This window comes from Rhipicephalus microplus, chromosome 6 (assembly GCF_043290135.1).
Source record: "Rhipicephalus microplus isolate Deutch F79 chromosome 6, USDA_Rmic, whole genome shotgun sequence".
NCBI lineage: Eukaryota > Metazoa > Arthropoda > Arachnida > Ixodida > Ixodidae > Rhipicephalus > Rhipicephalus microplus.
Window position 1 is genome coordinate 86573125 of NC_134705.1, and position 25511 is coordinate 86598635.

Consider the following 25511-nt stretch of genomic DNA (forward strand, 5'->3'; position numbering starts at 1 on the left):
GACCGCTCGCATGCAGCAGTCCATCGTGCGTTGTATCATCCGCAGTTGCTGGGGGAACCATTCGTATAACATTGAACCACGGCGTATTTTATATAATGTAGTTTATTTGAAGCAAAAAATTTCGTATCATCGCGAAATTCACATAAACCGTTACTGTATTATCGAGATTCTACTGTAGTATAACACATTTGGCCAGCAGAACCATGGAACACTCAAAGCATGGTGTGGAAACGCACAATGCAAATAAAGCATTGCTATAAATATTCCCTGCGAAAATTAAGTGGCATACATGATCATATTGCCAAAGGTGTCTGCAAGAACACTTTCCTGCTGCACTTACCTGATATTAAGCGATACACTTTCTCTTCGTGTATCCTTTGATATCATGGATATTGCAATGCTGCCTGTGTTGGGTTGAATAGCAGTAAACCTCTGATGCTTTTCAGCATTTGCCAGTGTGCACAATACTCAGGTGGCAGTGGTCCAATGCATTGACTTTTAATGACTGTTCCAGTAGTGGCAGTATTTAGCATTGTAGACCTAAGGCAGGCCAAGTGCCCTACAATAATAATGCATTTGGATTAAAATGCTTCATGAAAGAACTCTTCTGTGCTTGAGGTACGGTGTGAAAGCAGCAAGGGGTGCTGAATTTGTAGTGCGCGCATCCCTGTGGTGGTTTTCACTGGCCGATCCGGAATGGCCTCAGAAATGCAGGGTGGAGAGTTTGGATTTCTTAAAACTGCATCAACCTGCGAAAATGCTCTGCGAGGAGGCATACAGGAGGTGCATCGACATGTGTCACTAACTGTTATCAAAAGCTATGCCCAACTCGAGACATGACAGATGTGACAAGGGCTACTTCTAGCAAGGAAAGAGTGCATCCAGAATGACCATTGGAAAGTGCGAACTCGCTCCAAATTGACCAGTGAAAATAGGATGCGTCACCACGATGTGTACAAATCTGACCCGGATCGACCAGTGAAAAACTGTGTTCTTCGATGTTGGACGCCTAAGTGTGCTTTCAGCACTCCTCCAGATGTGCTTGCTGACCTCTCTACTCGTTGCACGGAACGCTCGCTTCTGTGTTTGCCAGTGAAAGTGTCCCTGCATGGGTTCTTGCAAAGAGCAATGCTCCCACCGCCAGCTGTGGCAGCATGTGCTTCAGTGTGGCCCGTGGTGATGGTGGTGGCAAAGGCAACATGATGAACATTAACAGGCCTGTGGCGTCCCAGTTTGACACCAAGTAGGAGGGTGCATTGCCCATGAAGGTGTGCTGCAGCAGCTGTGGCGGCAGTCTAATCTTTCCCGCCTTTTGAGCAAGTGTTCGTCTCCAAAGGAGAATAATTTTTTTTTTTTTTTCGCTACATTGTAGGATGTTGCTCAAGCATTTTCTGCAGTGTAATGGTAGCGAGTTGGCCGTGATCACTTTCATGTACCTGTTTGCCAAGTTATAGATATTTAAGAAGCATTCAAGTGCAGCCCATGCACCGGTGCCTGTAAGCGCTCGGGCCATTATCTGAACGAGACCAAAGCTTGGGGAGCGTGGAGGCTTTGCTGAGGTGATGAGAAATCTTCAAACGAAATATGTTGCTGGCGCCAATAATGTGCCCTGTTTGAGGATTTCTTTTGGTCATGGCTTGCTGTCTCAGGAGTGGCCACTTTGCCTAAAAAAGCAACGAATCTATAGGGTCGGGTTGTAATTGCAACTGCTTTTGCCGCTTCTGTGGCCCACGGGGACGGCCTGGTGTGGATGCCCGGGTGAACTCTCGACATCATGCTACCTTTGCCATTGCTTCCAAGGCTCCAAGCGCCACGAGTTATTGTGGAGCGTGCAGTTGCATCGTAACATTTTACCAATTATTTATAGCAGCTTAATTATGTCAAAATGAAAGAGGCCCTTCCTTACTTCAGCAATGCCCCTCTCTCTCCTTGCATTGTTCTCTTGTAGGTGTTGGGCTGACACTTTCCTCGCTACTTCCGCTTCATGAGCACGTGCAGAAAAAAAGAGAAAAAAAATGAACAAAAAAAAGCATCGCCTTCTCCTCTGCCGCCACCACTGCCGCTGTGCCCGCCCACCTCGCTTGCTCTCGAGGTCCCTTTGCGGCCACCTCCAAACACAAGGCCTGCACTGCTGCACCCTGCTTGCCTGTTGTCATCTGAGGGGGACGCTCGTTTCCATGCATGCTGGGTGCTGGCCTTGCTTCTCTCTGTGCACACCCCCCTGGCCCAGACGCCAGCCGACGACATGATGTGCCTTTCCTGCTAGGTGGCAGCATTAGCAGTAGTGTAGCTGTACACCGCATGGCTGCAATGGATTGACACCCTGCCATTCCTTCCCACCCTCCTCTTTTTCGCGTAACATTCTGCTTATTTAGTTAGTGGCAGTTCGGCAATTTGGAAAACGTACAGTACCCCTAGCACGTAAATTCTCCCTCTATCCGGTGTTTAACCCGTTCGTGGCGAGATTTGTTTTTTTCTTTTCGGATGTTTTTGTATCCCCTGCGATCTTTTCTTTTTCTTACCCTTAATCTTGAAAGGCTGTTACCCCCCCCCCCCTTCCCCCTTAAATGTAACCTCTGTTTAGGAAGACCCACTTGAAACAGTCATGACAGTGTTTCTCTTCCTTTTGCAGCATAATCTAGTCAATTCTAGTCAACTTCTTCCCACCTTTGTAAATTTTATGACGCCCCCCCCCCCCCCCCCCCCCCCAAAGAAAAAAAAAATTGAGTAGTTTCAAGCAGGATAGGTCAGGGCTATGTCATCATTCAGCAGTGTGCCACACTTTTCTGTGGTGGGAAAGTTACGTTCATCATTGAGGCATTAAAGAAATTTTTTTTTTGGCAGTTTAGTTTTCAGTTCCTTCCTTTGCTTATTATTTTTAAGTTGCCACTCACTTTGTGGCTCAGCTGCCCTCTCACACCTTCAGCTCATTATCCTTGATCCTTAATTATGTGCCTGTTGTGACTCGTCTGCTGACCTATGTTCTCGCTAAATCATGGACTGCATGTAGCTTTTTCTCCCATTGGGGGTGTGCCTGTGTGCACTGTCATCTGAGCACACATCCCGTGGGCGGCATCAAAATTACAGCGCGTGCAATTTCTTGTTATGATCTCTGTGTGCCAAAGCAGGTTGTAATGGCTTTCAATAAAGGTATACTTTTCTTCTAAAAGCCAAGTGCCGTGCTTGTGGATGTACTCGTCTTCTTGAGTGTTCACTTTGGGTGAGCTGTTTTACCTTAGTGGGTTAGCTGTATTTTTGATCTGGCATGTGAAGTCGGAAAGTACTGCAAAGCTTAAAGGTCAACTGCAACGAAATTTCACTTGGGACAGGATTTGCTCGAAATGCGCAATAATTACAACCACAGCGAAAAATCTCGCAGTCGCGTATTTGGTTTACAATCTGTGCTCTAAATTGTCAGCTTAAACACGACGTGGAGCCCTACCTGTGTGTCCCGCCGAATCTGGCACAAACTCGAGTGACGTCAGTTATAGCTCACTGCAGCTAGCAAAAACTCTGCAGCAGCATCTCTTCCTTTTCTGCGTGACGCCAACATTGGTGACGCCCCTCAACAAGCGGCTAATTCGGAAGAGGTAACTCTTTTTGGACGAAATGAATGGCTGTAGGATGCTAGAACACCGTATTTACTTGCATAATCCTCGCACTCGCATAATTCTCTCACCCCCGACATCGCCCATAAAAAATACGATTTTTTTTTTTCTCGAGAAGTAATTATCGCACCCCAAAAATTGATGCAGTAATGTAGTCTGCTCGTTCCAGCCATTGATGATGATAGCGGGCGCCATCTGGCACCATCTTTTAAGCACCAAGAGTATGATTATTGCACGAAGATTCAATCCAATCGAAGCCAAGCCAAAGCGCCATGTGTGCGTTGCAGCGTGTTTTGTATGTTGTGTCGATAATCTTGTCATGTTATGGGGCGGTACTGAAGCTACACGGCTGTTTTCAAGTTGAAAGTGATTTATCATGCACTAAACAACAGCAACAGGGCTGCCGGTAGGCCCTTCGAAGTCGGCGAGTTTTGTATTCGCTACTGGTGACGGCAGCTGAAAGCCACCAAGGCGCGTTAGGCCGGCCGTGTGCATATGACTGGGGTTGATGCTAAACTATTTCTTCAGAAAAAAACTGCAGACAATTCTGTTAAATAGCCATCAGCCCAATACTGATGTCCTACTCTTACGTTTTGAGGGCTCCTGTTGAGTGACGAATGCTACCGCTACGCCCGCAACGCCCACAAGCTTTGCGTATGGTATTCTAATTCTCGACTATTTGCTTGCACTATGTCTCAAACAAATCTTGCCTTGTGTTGAACCTCTGCTTCTATTGTTCAGGTAAATTTTAATTAGTACTTCTCAAAGCTTGCTGTTAGTTGCTGGTGCGAGAAGCCCTATTTGCGGCTACTTCGTTTTCTTTTTCGCTCTGTACATTTTCGTGGAAAGTTTTCCCCACGTAATTCTTGCCCCTCCCAACTTTGCATCACTTCTCCACCAGAAAGAAGTGCGAGGATTATGCAAGTAATTACGGTATGTTATGGTGGAAACCAACTTTTGTGCTTTCCCAAAAAATGTAAGGCTCCAATAGCTGTGGGTCATTGCAACTAGGTGGAAGAAATTGGCGATGTATCAAACAGTGTGGTACTCTGAATGGCGCACTTCAAAGGTGACAACAGTATGCACAGCCAATGTCTCTTTGCTTAAATACTGTTCAAACAACGTTGAATCTTTACTCAATGCAGTGCCGTGAATATTCAGCCACTGTGAGCTTAACACCGGGAAGTACGTCGAGAGGTACTCTTCGTATTAGAGTATAGCGTAAAACGCTTGAGTTGGTGTGTTTTGCGCGCTATCATATAGGGCAACGCGATTCGAAAGACGTTTAGAATAGTGTGAAACCAGTGAAACAATGCCCCGCAGAGGACTAGCTTGGCAGCTGCACTATCTACGTGCGAGTAATGGAAGCCTCAAAAGCGTATCGGATTGCATCTTGTTGAGAGTAGTCAAAGCAGCGAAGTTTGACATAAATGTAGTCGTGCTTAATTCTAAGTGATTCAAGAACGTAAACGTAATTTCGTCAAGCCTAATATAATGAAAGTTTTGGGTGCAGTTTACTGTTACAGTAATGCAGAAATGATTTTGGTAGACCTGGAAGTGTGCCAAACCCAGCATCAATATTGAAAACAATGCTATCTTACCGTTTGCAGTTTATTAATGAAGCGAGAATGCACAATGTTTAAACCAGCAGCATCGCTTTGTGGACCAGTGAGTTCTCGGAGACAACAGGATGAAACTACAGGTGTGAAGCGCGCTTAAAGGAGTGCTTTGTGAGCATGTATTAGTGTTTCCTTCACTGTGGACCTTTATATAGTTTGTTTCTTCACCATCTAAGAATAAAACTCTGTAGCACCGCTGCCGAGAGAATACTTTGGAGCACAGAGCAAATAATTTGCCTGGTACTTGAGCTGCAGGCTGTGTGTTAGTCAGCCGTAATGGCGTAGCTTTTTCTAGCTCTGGTATGAAGGGTTGGATTGTTGGAGTTTTTTTTTTTTTTTTTTTCTCGTGTAACCACTTGCATTTTGGAGGTGAAATTTCGCAACAATAACTCTAGCTAGAGTGCCTGTAAATCGATGTTTTGAGGTGTGCGAAATTTCGTTGCAGTTAGGGGTTAACCTTTTGAGGGCTAGTTTTTTTCGTGCAATGAGTCTCAGAATTGTATATTTTTTATAGTTGAATAAGGTTCTACAGACAAATCTATGAAATAAAAATTCCACTTTAAGTGAATGCCAAGTGACAAAAAAATTATTTGTGTTTTCATATACAGTTTTTCGCACATATAAATTCTATGAAAAAAATCGTTCTATAAGAGTTCACAACATCACGTGCTGCAATAAATGGCTGTCATACACCAAAGTCCAGGATGTGGCATCACCAAGCACTTACTAAATTTGGTTCAAATTCACCGGTCAAGCAGTAGTTCAGACGAATCGCGACTAGACCCTTTTTTGCAGCAGAGAAGCACGCATTTGAACTGTGCAAGGGAACTGTGCGGGTGAGTGCACTGAAGAAAATTAAGCAGTTGTGAGCTTGTTCTTGGCTAGTGCTGAGCTTACAAATATAGAAATAAAATTTTTCTTGTTGCAAATAAAAGAGCAGCGGTTTTTGAGTCCCCGAAACTGGAAACTCAACCACAGTGGCATTGTTTGTGTCAATAAGTGTATTGCGCAGAAATGGGTGTGACTGCATACCGGGAGGTACCTAACTGGATGCTGACTAATCTGTCTCCTTTTGAGATTTTTAATTCTAAAGCCATCAGTTCCGTCAGTGCAATGAGTGGGCACCAATCGAAGGACGAAATCAAAGCTAGCCATTTCACTTGAGCGTAGCAATGGAAACTGAGAAGCATCAGTGCTAGAAGAAATTATCATGTATACCTGTAACTTGACAGCATGTTGTAAGCAAGAAAAATAATGGAAAAAAGCGACCGGTTTAAAAATTCAGGCGGCCCCGCCGCGGTGGTCTAGTGGCTAAGGTACTCGGCTGCTGACCCGCAGGTCGCGGGATCAAATCCCGGCTGTGGCGGCTGCATTTCCGATGGAGGCAAAAATATTGTAGGCCCGTGTACGCAGATTTGGGTGCACGTTAAAGAACCCCAGGTGGTCAAAATTTCCGGAGCCCTCCACTACGGCGTCTCTCATAATCAAATAGTGGTTTTGGGAAGTTAAACCCCACAAATCAATCAATAAAAATTCAAGCGACAACGCACATGTTAAGCTTTCACCATCTTGTGGCTTTTCTGTGAGATGTACGTGTGCGTCCAAGGGTTAACCTTTTGAGGGTCTATTCTTTTCGCCTAACGCGATCCAGGTTGCTTACTGTATTGGAAAAGGTTGAAGTTTCTTTACGGTTACCATAATGTGACAAAAAAAAGGTTTGTGTTGTTGTTGCATTCCCATGGTTTATTCACAAGTAATACCAAGATAAATTTTGTAAAAAAAGCTTATTCGACTTAAAAATTGCCAACTGTAATAAGATCTGTTCTGTGTAGTTCCCAGGCACACGAAAGTAAGTGTAAGAAGTTGCGTCAACTGAAAAACGCGGATGAGGAAATAACGCCATTGATAAAATCTGTATAGTCTAAAAAAAGCCGCACGCTTCTGAAACACTGCACGGTGATGAACATTCAAATTCGAACTCCATGTATGACAGGCTGACGTGCAATGAATCTGATTCCGATTTGGCAGTTGAGCAGTTATTCGGAGGAATCTCTTCTAGGTTCACTTGCAGCAGAGAAACCGGCACACGTTTTCACGGAGCAAGCGAGCTGCCTCAGTGAGCGCACTGAAGGAAACTAGTGGTGCACACGCCCGGAAAGCAAAAAACGAGTCTGAAACCTACAATACCTAAAAAATTCCAAGCAAGTGCCCCTCGACCCGAGCAAGGGCCAATGACTGGTTCGGGGTTGAGCAAGCATACTGCTTCCAAATCTAGTTGGATTATCCTTCACCTTGCTCGGTATTTTATGGTAATCTTTTTCGTCTTATCGCGAACGAGACTGAAGAGGTTGTTGACAGTCGTCTAAACGGGAAATGCAACCACAATGGCATTGTGCCAGTGCGTGCACGGAAACTGGTGTAATTGCACCCTGGGGAGCAATAAACGAGAACGTAACCAAATAGTGAGAGATTCTAAACTATACAGCTGTCAGTTTTACGGGCGGAAATCAAGCGGGGACATCTTATAGGATGCAACAGAAACTAGCCGGTGCACTGCTTTTGTAAAGCATATAAAATAAAAATAGAAAGACATGGCGGCAAGAATTGTTCACTTATTTCAGCAGTGCACGGGGCAATAGTGTGAAATTAATGATAAATGTGCGTCATTGATATCTTCAAGACGTTTGCGGAGGATGTAAGTTTGTCATTGGCCCTCCAAGGGTTGATATTTATCCACTTCAAGCTACGACGGCTAAAACGCAGTTGTGACAAATCCACGACAGTCTCTTCCAGAGACTAGTGCGTTCACTGACTGCTAAACCCTTGTGACTATGCATTCTGATAACACGACGAAACAATCCACGAAAGGGCATTGCTGCAGACCATGTGATGCAAAGCTGGACATTGTTCCAGAAAATGGCAAGGAGACAGAAAAAACAAAATTTTTAAACGCTTCTTGCAAGTACTTGTTGGCGTGTATCATTATGGTGGGAAATAAAACGCAGGGTTGAAGCCTTAGACGTATGGCAGTGAGCTTGCGGAAAGCAAAACTGCCACTGTACTATACGACAAGAACTCTTATTGGTTAATAAACTTGCTCAGTAAATGGAAACAAGTTTGAAGAAAAACATTTCGTTGCTAATGTGAATGGACGTGTGCACACTTAAGTGTCGTTCTATTTTGCAGAATATTCTGTACTCTTAAGAACTATAAGACAGTTGGAACTTGAGCATTAATATATGGTATTTCGTGTTGTACTTCGGTGCACAGTGCCCACGAAATGAAATGGGTGACTATGCGACACTTTTGTTTCGTCCTTGATTCGTGTAGCATCACTTTGTTTTCTCGTCCACTTGCATTGGGGTCAGTCCTCAGTTTGTTTTCTCGTCCACTTGCATTGGGGTCAGTCCTCAGTTGTCGATATCATAATGGCATTATGTAGTTCTCAAGCAATCTCGTGTACCAGTCATGCCGGATGTTTTGATTTGGCATTTCATACCATGACCATTGTGCTTTACCATCTTGCATTTCATTGTGACACGGATAGGGGTAGTTCATCAGAGTAGAGTCTGCAACACGAAGTTCACCCTTAGCAGCAGAGCTTCTCATGCCAATGCTGCGATTTCTTGTTATGGTTGTGCAGCGCTGTTCATTGCTTTGAAAATTGACGTGAATTTACATCGCTGGTGTTGTATTGTAAATAAAGCTCAGATAATGTTACTAACTGCAATAAAGCCTGTGCTGTACAATTTGCTACGTGCCAGCCTCTCTTTGTACGCACATGTCTCGCCCGTTGCTCATGCAAGGTAAGTGCATCCGATGTGCCGTTAGTGTCAGTCGGCGTCTGCCTTCTCGGAAGTAGACTCGACAATTCGAGCAGAGCTATGGGGCTATGGTCAACAGCAGGTAATTGTGCTGTATTTTTTAAGCAGTGATGGTTTCTTAAAGAAAGTGTTAACTGGAGAAGCTCACGATGTTATACTAGAAAGAACATAGGTGGTCTTACACTGTAAGATAAAATGTGGCAACTTATGTGTGCTCTTCGAAGAGTAAAAAATACACTGCTTGCCTGCACAGAGTTGCGTTCACATATATTTCAGCATTCGTACCTTTGTTTCCAGCCTACTTTTTTGCATGCTCTTATTTACAGCGTCTACAGTTGGAGCCCAAATCACTTTTAATGGCCAGGCTTGCAATGGCATGGTGTGGTGATCACGAGCAATTGGTCATAGCTATCATTATACTGGAAAAAATGTCTCATATTAACTTGTGGGGGCACTGTACGTGCCCATCTTGCAAAAAAAACAAAAAAAACAAAAAAATTTGTTCACTGTCTAGTACTGTAGGTGGCACTTCACACCTAGATGCAGAATTTCAGAATAGTACCCATTGGAACCCTATAGCTACCATAAGAAGTAAAGAAAAATGCGCCAGAATTTGTAAGAAAAATTTTTGTTGGTTGAACTTGTGGATCCTTTTTGAAATTAAATCTGCACCATTTTTTTCTTTAATTCAGTTGGGCCCCTTTATTTCACCAATTGCCAAAAACAAGATAACTTGAGGGCGACTACACTGCATGGCAATAGATTAAGAGCAGTGACAAATACTATAGCACAGCATAGACAAGTGTGGCCATCTAGCACTGCGAGACTCATTTGACAAGTATAGTCTTTGTTGGTTCGGTGTGTGGCGAGTATAGTAGTTGTCAATCCTCCTGCATCTACAAAATATCAAGGGCAAATATAGCTTGAACATATTTAAAAGCAACTTTAAAGTGCATCCTATTCAATTGAGCGACACTCGGAGTCCCTTGCAACACCAGCATCAACGCAGCGGCAGTGTAAACCAGCCTACGTTGCGAGTTTGTGTTGGCTGCTTGCTGGCACACACCTTGCGCTTGCACTGCCTGCAATATCTTTCTCCGTGCCTGCGGCTTTGCGTGTGTTGGCATTTAGTGCAGCGCCCGCTTACGTATGCTCTCGCACGCACCGCCACGTCGCAGTTTTGCTTGGCCATGTGGCCAGACGTGTTTTGCTGCTGGAACTCCTCCACCTTAGCTCTATGCTCTTTGAAACCGAAACTGCAACTGGGCTTTCTAACAGTGTCTCTAAAAGAATGATTGTCACACATTTGTGCAAACGAGGTTTTCGGCTGTGATAAGTGAAGCATAAGATACCTGTTGCAACAAAACGAGTGCAAAGATTTTGTGTCGGTGTCTTTTAAGAGTGCACGGCTCCTGATCTGAGCACTATTTATTGCAGGTATCTAATGTGTGTCACATTCAGAAAACAGCCTTGACATACATGTAGGATACTTTGGTGCTGGTTCTACGGATCCACTACGAAGTGTGTGTCTCTAGTGAGTGCTAACCCAGTACAGTGGAATAGCGGCTGTACTCTTCTGCTGCTGTGCAGAAGATCGATCCAACCAACACTGTCATTATTAGTGGAAACCTTGTTCATAATGAATTTAGTTGCATCATAAAAAAAGAACAGTATCTGAAATTAATCAAGGGGCACTGTGGCATTCAAGTCAGCTGGAATAAAAGGAGCTGGAAAATTTGTGATGGGCAGAGTACTCTTACATTGTAATTGTAATTTAGGGCCAAGTAATGTTTGCACATTTTTCTCTTGTCTACAATTCTTGTTACATTGGTGGAATGACAGATTTGTGTCAAAGCTTTTAGCAACAACGTTTGCAGCAACTTGACATAGTTACCGCAATTGTTCATAGCATTTGTTTATCATGAATGTACCGAAACCAACTGGCCCAACTCTGTTATTGTGATCGCGGTTGTTGACGTATTGAATTTGTTTCAATTCGACAATACTGTACATTTCCATTTGGGGCAAATTTTTTAGGAAATACTTGCTCCAGGCCTATTGTTGTCGTGCTGCCTTTTTCATTTAGCCTTCCCATTTCGATTAAACGGGGGCGCGGCTCACAACTACGACTCTGTAGTTCCTTAGGACCTGAATAAAGTTTGTTGACTGGCTGACTGACACAGGTATCTTGGCATTTGCTCAGTAGTCAGTGCTTTGAAATACCCGATCCTTTGTCTCCAGACGGACGATTCTTCGTCGCCCCTGAACACCAGCAGTGGCACGAAGCGGCACTGCGAAGATGACTGTGAAGCTGACGGGGAGGCGCCCAAGCGGCCCAAGCCAGACAGCAGTGAGGTGCGTGTTATAGCTTGTGTGAGTGACCGCTGTGTTTTGGGGATTTCACTGAATTCGGGCAGTTTCTTTCTCTTTTATCACTTTGTTTTTTCACACTGCACATCATCAAAAATGCCACACAAGGCTAGAAAGATGTGCACAAGAAAAAGAAAGAAAAAATCCAGATGTGGGCATACTCGTATGAAGCATGAACAACAAATTACAAAGCACATGAGCTTTCACAGCCGTAATCGCATAATTATCTCAGTACAGCACCGGTAATTATGCGATTGTAAAATTTTTTTTTAGCCATAACAAACAAATCATGCTGACGATACAAGTACACCGGCAAAAACGAGAACGTATTTTAGTCAGCTCTAACTTGTTCATATTTCGATTGTTCATGACTGTACATATGGTTGCCCGTTTCTTGTACTTGTTATTCTTTCTTTGGTATATAATTCTATTAACCTTTCCACAAAGCTCAATTCAAAGTAGTGCCATGTCAGTCTAGTTCTTTTGCTTGTGCAATTTCTGTAACCTGCTCTTGCAAGCTTTCGTCTGTTCCAGTGTTTACAGAATGCTGAGGTCATGGTTGAGAGTAGTTTAGTCTTGTGCCATTTGTTCAACCCTGTAGAATGGTTAGATCGTTAAGATTGCAATATTCCTTTTCATGTATATTGTTTTTCTTTGACAAGCGCATCATGAAATACGGACATTTCTTAACTGTTTATTAAACGGCCACGGCATGTCCAACACTGGCACTGCTACTTCCATAGACGTCAACACGATGGTTGCACTTTTCCTCCAAGTACAATACTGGTGTCAACTACCTGCAAATCTTAATTCCGGAAATGTGTTGTCTGGCATTTGTGTTTTCTGCGCAGAAGATGGAGGACGACGACAACACGGTGTCCTCATCGTCGCCACAGCGCAACCACGTGGTGCCCGAACCTGAGCCTGCGAGTTTGGGGTCGTCGGCAAGCGGGCCCGAGGTATTGTTGCGACTGGGCAGAGCCTGCCCCCCCCCCCCCCGTCGGGAGGCCACTTGTTCTCTATTTCTTTTTTTGCTCTTTCCTTCTCTCTCATTGCTTGAAGAAGCATTTAGGCATTGGGTCTTGTTTTTTTTTTTTTTTTTTTTGTGGTGAGTAATAACCCCAAGCTACTCTGACCCAAACTGGAATGATGACTATGTACTGATGGGAAGGTTAATGTGTCGGCAATGCTTGCTGTAAAAGAATAAATACATCACAGTCTCGTCATGTTGCCTAGAACCTTATAGCTGTTTAGTGTAAGCAGGAGCGCTGGGGATGCATATCATCCAATTCCTTCCAATTGACTGCTGTGTTAACTCTTCGGGCTTTTTCTTGTTTTTATAGTTTTACAAATGTTTTGTACAATTTTGCAAAAATAATGAATGAGCCCAGAAAAGATCCCAGAAGGAGAATGTCGTCTGGGTGCCATCTTGTTTTACACAGAGTCCATGTGCAGGCGTCTCCATTTTTTAGGGTGGTGACAAGTTCGATCATGGTTGCTTATAACAGGCTAAAATGACCGCCATACTTGACGGGCTGCCCATGTTAGTTCTCAGTGGTCGCTCAATTACATTGAAGGTAGCATGGCTTTTCAACAAGAAGGGGGTGCTTTTTTCATATATGTAAAGCAAGTTCTGAAAGCTAGAAGGGTTGTTTTTGAAGTTGCTGTTCACGGCATATCCACAGAGTGAATGATGATGAGTGGGGCGAAGCATCCATCAGTCAATCCGTTCATTCTTGCTTCTGTCCGTGCATCCGTGCGTCTGTCTATCCGTACAGACAGCATTTCTGTCAGCTAGATTAAGTCGAGAAGCAAAACAGTCTCCAGATGGTTTTGCATTGCGGCATGCAGCACCCTGGCATTTACACTGCAAAGTTCTTGTGCTTAGTGCGAGGATGGTGTCATAGCGGAAGCTAGGTCTACAGTATAGTTAAACGCAGGTATAGTTAAATGGAGAGGGCATTTATTTTGAACAAACCTATTTAAAAAAAGTTACAGGGTCAAGTGAAACTAGCAGCATAAGTAGCTTTTGCCTCGAGACAGTGTTACATCTCAGCCTCTGTTGCCAACAATAGTTTTATAGCTGGGACGTGTCCTCTGCTAGATACAGTTGAGCAGTAGCTTAAATCACTTAGTTGTTGAAGTTTGCTTTAGCACTCCAGTTATATTCAGTGTGAGTTCTCATCTGTTGCGAAATATTTCCAGAGTACCAAGTGAATGAAGCACTGTGCTCACGGAAGTAAACATTGTGGGCATTCCTGGTTAACTCGAAGTCATAAAAACCAGAGAAAATGTAGAGATTAACATATTTTAGAGATAAGCAGAGTTGCACTAATTGCCGAGAAAAATGAGCACTTCTCAGCAAAATCACTACTATTTATTGGCTCTTCAGCTGCAGTTTTTAATCTTTCTTCTCGTGCAGGTTTAAAAGATACAAAACTAACACACAAGAGACTTTAACATCTGGGTTTTACCGCTCTGCCATTTTATTTAGCAGAGAAAAACTGCCTAATGCTCGTTTGCTTTGCGGTCATACTCGGGCCTAGGAAGACATCTTCCAGCTGTTTGACACATCGCATCAGTCAATATTCCCCGTCGCTGCACGCGACCTTATTTCGAAGCCATACCATCAACGCTGCTTCAGCGTCTGGGAACTTCAACTCTCGAACTTGTTTTCGCTAGCTGGAGCAGCTCTGCTCGAATCCATCCAGCACCTGCTGCTTGTTTTTGGGCATCCGCGAAAGTTTAGACGAAGGGATGCGAAATCCCTGCACGATGCTCGATTTTATTCGGCCTCCTTTCTCCACTTCCTTAGTTAGGGCAACCTTTTTTTCTAGAGTTAGCGACTTGCACTGCTTTGATGCCATAGTTGCGGCACTCATGCGAAGTTGCCGCTCTTCACAGGCAGCGAAAAATCCGTACCACTTGGTCTGTGCAGATGAATGGAAATCACACCTCAGGGAAAATTATGTGCACTGTACAAAGCAAACAAGACAAACTACGCCAAGCGTGGGCAGAGGGCCTACTTGCTGAGTGCATGTGTCACGCGACGTGCCACAGGGTTGCATGACTAAGTTGATGTTTTGCTGGGCTCAGACTTCGCACACTTCAAGTTCGCGGAAAGCATCGACGCAGCGGCAGGTGCGGATAGATAAGGAAAAACAGTCGATGGACTTCGGTCGTGGCAGCATCACGCGAATCTTGTGAAATGGTTTGGGGGTGGAATTTTCTTTCCACTCCCAGTCAAGATTTCAAGTTATCTACAATCCGACCCAAAAATACTTTGAAACATAGGGAAAAATATACATAGGACATATTGGAAAATGTGCGATGCTGCGGAACATTTCGACTTGGATGATTTTTCGAGATGCGAGTTCGAGTTAGCGAAGTATTAATGTACTGAATTGGGGCAAATTTCAAATAAATATGATAAGTTCAGATGCCTGGATATAACGCTATGTGACTGAGTGTATTGAAGGTCATATTCGTAGCATTGCACCGTGTTGTACTTTGATGAATAGAACATATTGATTACCCGCTCTAGGCATTCGAAGTGCCAACTTGTGTTTACCAACTAATCATCCAGTGTTGAGTTGGCTGCTGGTAACCTGAAAAAGTCACATTTGTTAAACTAGATGTTGGGTAGATTTCGAGCTTGTCCATAAACTTCTTGGGATTTGCACATCATCAGTTTTCCGGACGCCTGGAAAGTAGTAGCATAGCTGTGCACAATCTCTTGTGGCAATTTGTCCAGAAACGATGCTTATAAAACATTTTTTCACGCACTACTGCTTTCATTAAAAGAACATGACATTAGTACTTTAGGAAATGCCTTCTTTCCAATGGTATAGCTATACACCACTTGTTTCACACAATATTTGAGTCTCTGCAGCATCAGCTTTGCGTGCCTCTCGTTAAACGTTGCAGTGCCTAGTCTCACTACCAGTAATCTGTAAATATGTCCGGACAATGTGCTGTAATTTGGTCAACGGTAAAGGATAACTTGGTTAGTGTTAAAAAGGTGTAGTATGGACTGAGCTTTATGATTTGGTAATCCCTCAACAGCAAGATGACAGATGATCACTTATTGGTAACCTGTATTTAGAAATAGCACTGTGTGTATCTTGCGTGTAGCTGCTAGTACTTTTGTTGTGCGGCAACGGAACAGACTTTGTTGTCGTTTGGTGTGGTGCAGCTGTGTTGGATTGTGGCTGGGCGCTGCTTTAGGGTGGCACTTCCTTACCAGCAATCAAGGCGTAAGTTTGCTTGACGCACAAGCTCTTTTGTTTATTGCACCAGTGCTTTATTTCTGAGAGTTTCTTTAATCCTTTGCGTGTATTTCCAGATGGTGCCTGGAAAATTTTGTTGCATGGAAAGTGCCTTTTTTCTTCACTCAACCAGCTCAGTGAATGTGCAACGACCGACCTCTGAGCAGACCTCTTTCATTTTTTTTTTTTGTCATTTCATTTTAACCGTTGACACAGGTTTAAAATATTGGCAAAAGTTGGAACAGCTAATCTACTCTGACGATAATACATGTGAGCCAATTTCTGTCTTGGTACAAGGCATGCGATACACTGGCTCTTATGAGTGATGTTGCTGTGACATGTTAAAGGGACACTAAAGGCGAATGACAATTTAAGGCGGAGTGAAAGCTTAATGTATGACGTCTAAAACGGCAAAATCATCAACAATGCCTTACTTACCAAGAGATTAATCTAAATGTAACACGGGACGTGCACCACGAATGGGACATCTGCGAAATGATCTCGATGACGTGAGAGTGTCTGCCTACAATTGATCACTAGTAATCAAACAAGCTGCAATAAAAAGAAAAAGAACTCTCTGTGCATCAAGAGGTGTAATACAATGCTGATTGCCGGTTTCTGTTTGATTTAAGAGCAGACATGGGTATGGGAGGCCGAAAATTTTCCGAAAATCCGATTTTTTTATGTTTTTTTTTTCATAATAATTAAGGTCTAAGGAAGCTGTTCCTAAAATATTATAGCCCTGTAATGCGTATTTGTCGAGTTATTGGGTCGCAAAGTCAGTTTGATGACGATTTTCGATTCCGAAACCACCTCAAAAACGGTCGTATTTAACGCCGCAGCGCGTGAGAACCGCTCCAAGTAGCGCGGCCATTTTGGTCTCATTTCAAAGACGCATTTTTCTATTATCTGTTCCTAGCAGAAGTACATTTTTCGTCTAGCAACAACTCAGCTATCGCGCATAAAGAAAAACTGAATACTCGCACATTATTGGTGCGTTTTTGTCACGTGGGGCAGTTCCCGGTTTACTATTTGACGCGAATGGATTCGTCTGCTAGACAGCTGCGTGCAAGCCGCCATTTCGCGTAGAGGCATAACAACGGCTGTGCATTCGGTGCAATGGCAGGCGGTCATCGGAAGTTCCGGCGGAAATTCCGGAGCGCTCATGCGTTCGGAAAAAGGCGAAAACGGCGTCCGAGAGCCAGCACCTTATCACCAGCGAGACCTTCTGCCGCCGAGAACTCGGAAGAAGCAGGCTGTGCCAGCGCTATCACCGCCGCGGCACCCGCGATCGCGGACGCGATAGCCGCGTCCCAAGATCACACGAGAGCTGTGCGCGTCGACACTCCCCTGATTTCCGACGCTGAAAAAGTGGCCATCGAGTGTCGTGCGAGCGATCTTATGCAAGATCTTTCATCGAAGTCTGCCACAAAACGCAAGCATTTTTTTTTTTTTTTTTCGTGACTCGGATGGAGCCGCAACGAACTTCTTCAGTGTATGAAGTGGGGTGTGTGTGGCGGGCCTAGCAGAATCTCCAAGGAAGACCGCGAATATGGCGTAGCTGCGAAACTTGTTCTCACAGGTGACAAGTGCGGTAAACTGAGGACCGTATGGAGCTCGCCGAGAGCAGGGCGGGACGCAGCGCACGGCCCCTTCGAAATTAACGTGCCCCCGGTTCGCACGGCAATGTGCACAGGAAACGGGCAAACTGCGCTCAACGATATTTTTTCCGCCCTAAATATTTCACGGAGAGGCGTGCACACCAAGACATACCAGGATAATGTGAAATTGAAAATGAACCCTGCCGCCCAGAAGGCTGCTGCGCGGCAGCCTTCTTGACGACTGCGCGTGTACCGTGAAAACTGTGTATTCCGAGCTCAACTATGGAAATCCTGGGAATATCGCCGTTTCCTTTGATGGGACTTAGCTGACCAGGGGCCACTCATCCCATATTTGTGTAGGGACTGTGACTGAACTATTCACGGGTTATGTGCTCGACTTCATCGTCCTATCGAACTTTTGTTTGGGCTGCCAGCTAGGGCCGAAGGAGGACAACCCGAGGCATGCCGAGTGGCTAGCTGGTCACACTTGCCAAAAGAATACCGCCAGTAAGCCAGGACAAATGGAGGTGCGAGCAGCACAAATTTTATTTGGCCGCTCATTGGAGAGACATGGGCTCCACTACACACCCCTGTTGTGTGATGGAGACAGCCAGGCCTTCAACAGTCTGCAGGAGGCACAGGTATATGGCTTCGTGCCAATAGAAAAAGAGGACTGTGTCAACCTTGTGCATAAGCGCATGGGCACTGCACTTCGAAACCTCCTGCAGAAACAAAGAGCAGAAGGAATGCCAAGCCTTGGCGGCAAGGGCAAACTGACAGGCGAGCTGGTCACAAAGCTCACGTCATATTATGGATGGGCTTTACAAAGCAACCAAGGAAGCATTGAGGACATGAATAATGCTGTCTGGGCAACCTTTTATCACGTAGCATCTACTGATGCAGGCCCTCAGCACTCTCACTGCCCAACTGGTGAAGAGTCATGGTGCAAGTACAACAAGGCTGTTGCAAAGCAGGAGACTCCTCCAAACCATCGCTACAACCTGCCGGAGTATGTGATTGATGCCTTGCGGCCTATTTACACGCGCCTCTCTGACAAGAAATTGCTGGAGCATTGTCAGCGAGGCAATACACATAACCCAAACGAGAGCCTGCACTCCGTCATCTGGTCGCTTGTGTCCAAAAACAAACACGCGTCGCTTTTCACCGTTGAAGCTGCTGTGGCCGAAGCTGTCGCAAGGTTCAGCGCTGGCAAAGGGAGAGCAGATGCTGCCATATTGAAGGAGCTGCACCTGCAGCAGAGTGTTGTGGCCGCTGAAAGATGCTCAGAAAAGGACAGTCGCGGACTAGTGGCAGTGGAGAAGAAGCATGAACATGCTGAAAACTTCAAGCATGCCATGAAAAGAAAGCGCACCCAGGAGAATGATGATGACTACATTCCTGGTGGCTTCTAACATGGTTAATACACCGATTGACACGTTTTCTTGTTAAATATAAGTGCTCAGCATGTTTCTAAACTTCTTTTCTCATTTTCTGAAAACAACATTTTTCATCACACCCTAAGCCATTGCCCATAGTATCTTTTGATGTAGCAGTCGGATTTTGATAATTCTTGCAGCATTTGAAAGCTTATACATTGATTAGTGCAAGAAAACCAAAAAAATGTAATATTTTTATTTACAATAGTGATTTAATTAGCAACAAACTTAAGCAACAGTTTCAGATTTCTAGTGAGTATACTTGTTAAGGCCATAACTCTGGTACCAATGAAGCTAAAAATAAAATTATGGTTTTGTTGCACTCCCTGGCCTTCATGGAATGCTGTCATATCAAATTTGTAGCAATATTTTATGAGGAAGATGTCAAAAGGCTGGGCAGAATGCAAGCTTATGTAACAGTCAATATTTAAAAATATAAAAGTGATAGCACAAAACTAATTGCATGTTTGTTTTCAGCTGTGAAAAATACATATTGTATTAAAATTTCAGCTGGAAATACTGAAAATTAAAAAAAAAAAATTTCAGACCAGTGTCTCCCCTTAAAGAAAACAAAGAACTGCCTGGCGTTACTGTGGGAAATGATGCAAGTGGTTCAAAAGTTCCGTTTTCGGCTGGTTAGGCTGGGTAAGCGGTGCCTTCTAGCAGGGATCAGTTGGATCAAGCAAGCAGAAGCATGGCCTCCGAGATCACAGAAAATTGTTTAATGGCCGTTGTTGCTATTATGGTTCCCGCTACATTTAGATACGAAGCATCTCTTTGACTCAGGTGCGTAACGCTGTAGGTACGGTCATATGAACGCGCCGCAACGCGTTCTCCTCGTCTCAGGTGTTGGAGCGGTGCCAAGTAGCCAAATCGCAGCTTTGCATTGACTCTCTCTCACCTGCAGCAGCTGCCGAATCCCCCGCTTGCTCGTATCACACTTCTCTTTCGGTTTACCCTCTCCACCGCCCACAACGCTCAACTGCACATCAGGTGGAAACACTCTTTCAGCTCATTTATCTGCTATAAAACTTGCACGAAACCCAACCCGCCTGCTGTGTCATTGCGCTTCAAACAAGGTTTTACTCGCGTAAACGCTGCATCGAGTTTCACTTCAAACTGTTCCTTCAGCACCCGCACCGACGCCGGTTTCTACCGGGCCAACACTGTGCGGAGTGTACCTGCTTCGCATCCCATCAGGGTTCTCTTCGGGGAGATGATCCATTTTCACCGTAAATCTGCTACAACTGGTGCCGGCGGTCGCGCAGTATAGGTGGGCAATGTTGGGCACGGCAACAGTGACATCAGAAGGACCACTTTCAGGCGGGACTTCAAGTATGCTAGCGCGATGCAAATATTGAAACGTGACTATTTCGAATTAAGCACTTCCTTGGCACAGAAGTTGTCGGAGGACCATTTTGGACCACTACCGTATTTACTCGCGTAATGAACGCACTTGCATATGAAACGCACCCCAAACTTCGGTCATCAAAATTTGCATTTACCCCCCCCCCCCCCCTCGCATAACAAACGCACCCCCTACATTCATCCGCTGCAGTACCGTTTACCATGGCCTCCTCACCCGTTGGATCTCTTCCCTTTTTTATCAGTTTGCACACCCCCTCAACCTCCTTGGCTCGCTCCCTCCCCCCTTCTGCCGCGTGCGTGTTGCTTTTCTATCTGTAATAAACGCATCACCTACATTCATCCGCTGCAGTCCCACTAACCCTAGCTCCATCAACCACCGAAGATGAGTAAAGTGCAACAAAGAAGCTGTTTCCAAACAGTGTATGCGTATGTAAATAGCTAAAGGCTAAGTGACCTAACTTTTTTTTTTTGCATTACCGCATTTTTTCTTTTTCCGGAAAATGTTTTCATAAAATTTAACCCGCGTAAAAAAGGCACCCACCAACATTGCTCCTATTTTTGGGGAAAAAAGTGTGTTCATTACGAGAGCAAATATGGTATTTCAGTATTTTCTTGGGGTTTTTGGACTGCTATTTCAACGATCAACGTTGACCTAATATTTGCGTTTTGTGTCCCTTTAATAATGTCAATTATGCCGAGTGAATTTTCACTATACCAACATGGCCATCAAATTGTGTCTTTTAAGTGTTTCTCAGCAGTCACACTCTTTAAGCAGGTATTTCTTTTTTCATTTAATAAGCATCTCGGAGAAGTTGTATATTATCGAATATGTGCGTCTTTCTTGTCTGATAAAAACAGGTGCAGAATATACACTTCCCCCGACTACCCACACTTTTCTGCTAAGTGTGATACATTCTCATAATTCATCCTTTCAGTTATAGTGAAAGTACTGGCTTTCGAAACCTTTGTGAACGTTTTGTTTCTCAAGCTGCACTTTTCGCCGTTACCTGTGGGCTTGCAGTGACTAATGACTTTAGAAGAAATGGTGATTTCGTGTTGTGTGCCTGAGACGTGTCCCGCTGGGTTTCAGTGTGTGGGTCGTCCTCAGGTGCGAGCTTATTTCAGGGAGATGGGCTGATCTGCGATCCCTGCTTTTCTCATTTTTCTTGTGCAGTCTGTGATTGCCTTGCAGCGTGACAGTCCGAAGCCCTGCTCTGCCGTAACATCGTCAACTGCCATTGAAGAAAAGGCGTGCATCTCAGACGTAAGTGTGCAGTGTGGCCAGTCTTTTTGTGAAATGGGCATTGAAAAAGCTGTCTCTTGTGTGCTGGTTAGGCTTTAAAAATGCTAATTAAAACAAGGGGAACAATAGAAAAGCAGTGGAATAATGGAGAAAACTATAGAGCTATTTTTTGTTCCCTTTTTATAATATTTAATATATTGTTCCCATTTTATATTAATGCAAGGTATTGATCTCATGGACTCGGCTTGACACAGCCATGTGAAAGCAAGGAAAGCATGGGCGGTGTTGTATACAACTGAAGTGTATTTGCAATAATGAGCTTCATTGATTTACACGTTCGGGACGGCCCCAGACGCTAGTGCCGCATTCGTTTTTCTCGGGGACCAACCGAAAGCTCCACCCACTGGTCCGGGATGGAAAAACGAACCCATGTTCGTTTTTCGCGTGCCTGGTGACCTTCGGGCGGCCCAAGACTGTCTAAACAATTTCTTTTGGGCTGCTGGAAGACGACAGCGCAGCGGCATGCCTGTGCAGCAATCTTGAGTTAAACACAGTAAATGTTCGAAGCACTCTTGCTCTCTCTTTGGATTAGACACGGTAAATGTTTGAAGCACTCTTGCTCTCTCTTTGCTCTTATGTCCGCGTCTCGCATGTTTCTAGATTTCACATTGTTTGCACACCCAGTTCTTGTCATCGGTGTTGTGAGCCACGTTGAGCATGTGCGTATTCCCGAAAGTTGGGCATACACGAGATAATTCTCGCTAGGAGAAACGGCGGCGGAACGATTTTGCGGGTCTACGATGTGTGCTCGCTCGAGTATTTGACTTACAGTAAATTGTATTGCAGCTGAAATAGGTATAATTCACTACATAACTCCTGTTGAGGTTGGAATTGGGTCGACGTTGTGGCCTGTGTCACATCCATGGAAGGAGCAGACGGCACAGCAGATGCCACAGCGGACGCAGACAGCATCAAGCAGGCAGATGGCCCGAGGCCGCTCGGTCTTGCATGGATCATGTGCATGTGACGTAGCCACCTGTGAGCCGAGGCGTCCACAGCTTGCCGGCGAGTGGTCCAGGACTTGGTAAATCGATGAAGCTCAATGTTGGAGGAGGGGAAAATGAAATTGTGGCATAAAGTAACTCTCTGCCAACAAGGTCCTTAGTCTATTCTTATGCTGTCGACTCTATGCTATGTTGTTTGTAGGACAAGCAGGGAAATCTAATGCTAGGAGTTGAAGGGGTCATGCGACCCGTTCCAAGTATTAATCGTTAAGTGACCCGGAGGTGCAATAGCTGCGCCAATAGCGCCTCTTGATAGAATTCTTCATTGTTGAGCCGAGCTGTACCAAAACCATGAAATTTGCAGAAATTGCTCTATGCGGTGCCAAAATGCCTGACCAGCCTCAAAACTTGAGGAGCTGGGCTAATTTCAGCAAGAAATGGAGGTCACATTGGCCACCTGCCTTTTGCGTCATCACGCAAACCAATCGCGGAAACACTAACCCTAGAGCACAGTATAATAAGTTGTATACTCATTAGGTGAGGTCACTTGCAAGACTCGATCAACCAGATAATATAAGAGAAAGGAACAATGCCGCACGCCCATCGGTCCGCTGACCGCAGCAGATACATATCGTTGGAAAAATGGAACTTCACGCCAAATACAAAATGCGTAGCTTCGTGACAAATATGAATTTATTAGTCGGCAAATGTGGTTATAGCATGTTGGGAACATATGCCGCGTTTTTCGTGTACAAACGTTGTCGTTGCCATCCACGACGTTGGTTGCCGTAGCAACAGCACATGAAACATTTTCTGGCTTGGATGTTGCGTTGTCCCGACGGTAGATATCCGGTGCCGTCGCTGGGCTGACAGGCGCACGCCGTTGTTACTTCATCTGGTCGAACGCAGCTTGCAAGCAAGCCTAGAAGTTCTGCCCTAAACCTAACCACAGCGTGAAAGAAAAAAAAGAGTGGAGGTGGTTGTAGTGGTTTAAAAGTTGCTTAGCCTTGTTCGAATCTGCACAGGTCGCTGCCTAAGCCACCCTTTCCGCAGTTCACTAGTGCCTTGCGAAAAGTGAATCATGATTTGGAAAGGGCTGTTAGTGCTAGTCACGCGACACATCACATTTTGTTCAATTACTCATGTGTGTATGTGCCGCGTAATTTTGAGTACTACTAGTATGGCTGCTGACGTCTAAAAAAGTTACTGGTAATCATTTGGAGCAGCGAATGACATTGCTGCTGCCACCCCCCACCTTAGAAAAAAACAAAAAAACTTGTGCATCAGTTTGTTTTTTGCCACCCCATTCTTTGGTTTTACAAATCTCCCAAATTTCAAGGCCACCAGCTTGGCAGAGCCAAATTTGAATTTGCAGAGTCTGACAAAGAATTTGACAGGTGGAGTATTTAGGTACACTGCTTTTATTGAAATAGCAGTGCTCATGTTATCCCTGCATGATTTAGGTGTATTGAATGTTTTGTCGATGTATTTTTTTCTAATGTAAGCTTTTTCTTTAATACTGCTCCAATTTTGATGTTTCATGATATTCCAAATTTGGATTGTAGTGCTCCAAAAGTTACATTTTGCTGCTCCAAAATTACTCCAAATTCTATTTTGGCTGTTGCACCCATGATGCTATCAGAATTTATTCCTGCACTAGTTGAGTGCTGCAAAGCTTTTTAGAATCCATCAAGTACTATGTGCGGGGCTGCAGGGATTTGTAGCTTCCTCCCTCCCCTGCATTCCAGTGACCTTGCTTTTCAAAGCTAGACGGGGTGGTCGATGCAAGAGAATAAGAAGCTACATTCATATGGCAGTGCACGTCATGACCTCGAGCGCACCCTCCTCCTCCTAATTAAATGTGCAGCTCGCGTTCAATGTGGTCACAAGCGTGCGCAGTGCAGGCATGTCGCAACACCTTATTGCAGCTACAGTGTCTGTCGAGGTCACGATATGGTCAAATCAGCCAAAGTGATGTCATAAGCTGAATTGCACTTATGGCATCATTTGTTGAGAGAAAGGCAAGCAATTTCGAGCTGACATTGAAACTTGATTGGATTTCAAATTCAATCTTGTGCCTGGCACCATATAGTAGCCTGGCTTACAAGTTTGCAGAACCTCTCGGCAACCGATTGACTCCATTTTCTGACTCTGTTCAAAAATCGTGTTACAGGGTCTCCAGTGTGGCAATGAATGAAAGTGTATGTTGCAAGTATGTTGCCTCTATTCTCTTTCTCTTACAGGGCATTGACAGCACTGCGAGGTCACCGCTGCACGCGACGGCGCTAGAGTCCACGGTGTGAGCCTTTCGTTCCACTGCCGCAGGTAACAAAAGAGAGGGGAGAACGAGACAAAAAATGCTCAGGACAAAGGCGCAAAGTCGTGAAACAAAACAACAAAAAATATCTTGAGCAGCAGGAGCAGAGGATTCAGGAAATTCCGTCACCACTGCTTGGCTTTCACATCCACCCTCCCTGCACCCACTCCATTCTTCGGCATTGCTATTTTCAGGATGCTCAACATGTCCACTCACACACTGCTTCCACCTTCTTCACGAACCTGTCCTGCCATCAGTCATCCACTCTTTTCTGTTTTCTCGATGTAACCACCGTCCTTCCTCACCCGCCTCTTGTTTGTCTCGACTTGTCACTATCTCTGCATAATTGTTAATGTTCAGAAGCCAAGCAGTTATCTTGAAGGATTGCGTTTGTCACCTCCTCCTCGCCGATTCTGCTCTTTCGGTCGTCGCCAGCTGTCATCGCCGACCGGACTCAATGTGCGCCTTCCGCACCAGTGGACACGACCAGTTATGTTATTGTGGGGAGGGACCGATCGGGGCTGTGTATCTGGTCTTAGTTTTGCCCTGATTTCAGTGTCGGCCTTGAGGGAAAGTGTTCGTCTGATGGGCAGGAGCAATGCACTGTGTGTTTTATAGTTTTCTTTTTTTTTTTGAACAGGGACTACAAAAGACAACTTCTTTTTGCTTAATCATAGTAACAATTGGCCATTACACAGTTTGTTACATTACTGTTAGGGCTCAGCATCATTTGTAGCTCCCTTTTTGTTGGAGCTTTGGTCAGGCAGCCGTGATGTGCAATACCAATTCCTTCATTGTGCTGCGAAGGCTCGCCGCATACTTTGCTACTGTCATGAAAAAGGATCAGGGGCCA

At 44.7% G+C, this 25511-nt stretch overlaps 1 protein-coding gene across 4 annotated transcripts in view; it reads left to right on the top strand.

Moving 5' to 3' along the window:
• The window catches only part of hrg (poly(A) polymerase hiiragi), a 79296-nt gene extending 54529 nt beyond the window's left edge, over positions 1-24767 (top strand). For 2 of the 4 annotated variants that reach the window (XM_075866160.1, XM_075866158.1), the window contains exons 15-18: positions 11293-11406; positions 12273-12380; positions 21269-21358; positions 24585-24767. In XM_075866160.1, the coding sequence (XP_075722275.1) occupies positions 11293-11406; positions 12273-12380; positions 21269-21358; positions 24585-24644 (372 nt within the window). In that variant the 3' untranslated portion in view covers positions 24645-24767. Of the gene's footprint in view, positions 1-1948; positions 2124-11292; positions 11407-12272; positions 12381-21268; positions 21359-24584 lie in introns of those variants that run through there. The other 2 variants (XM_075866159.1, XM_037419006.2) reach the window with 2 other exon arrangements.
• Positions 24768-25511: the final 744 nt, after the last annotated feature.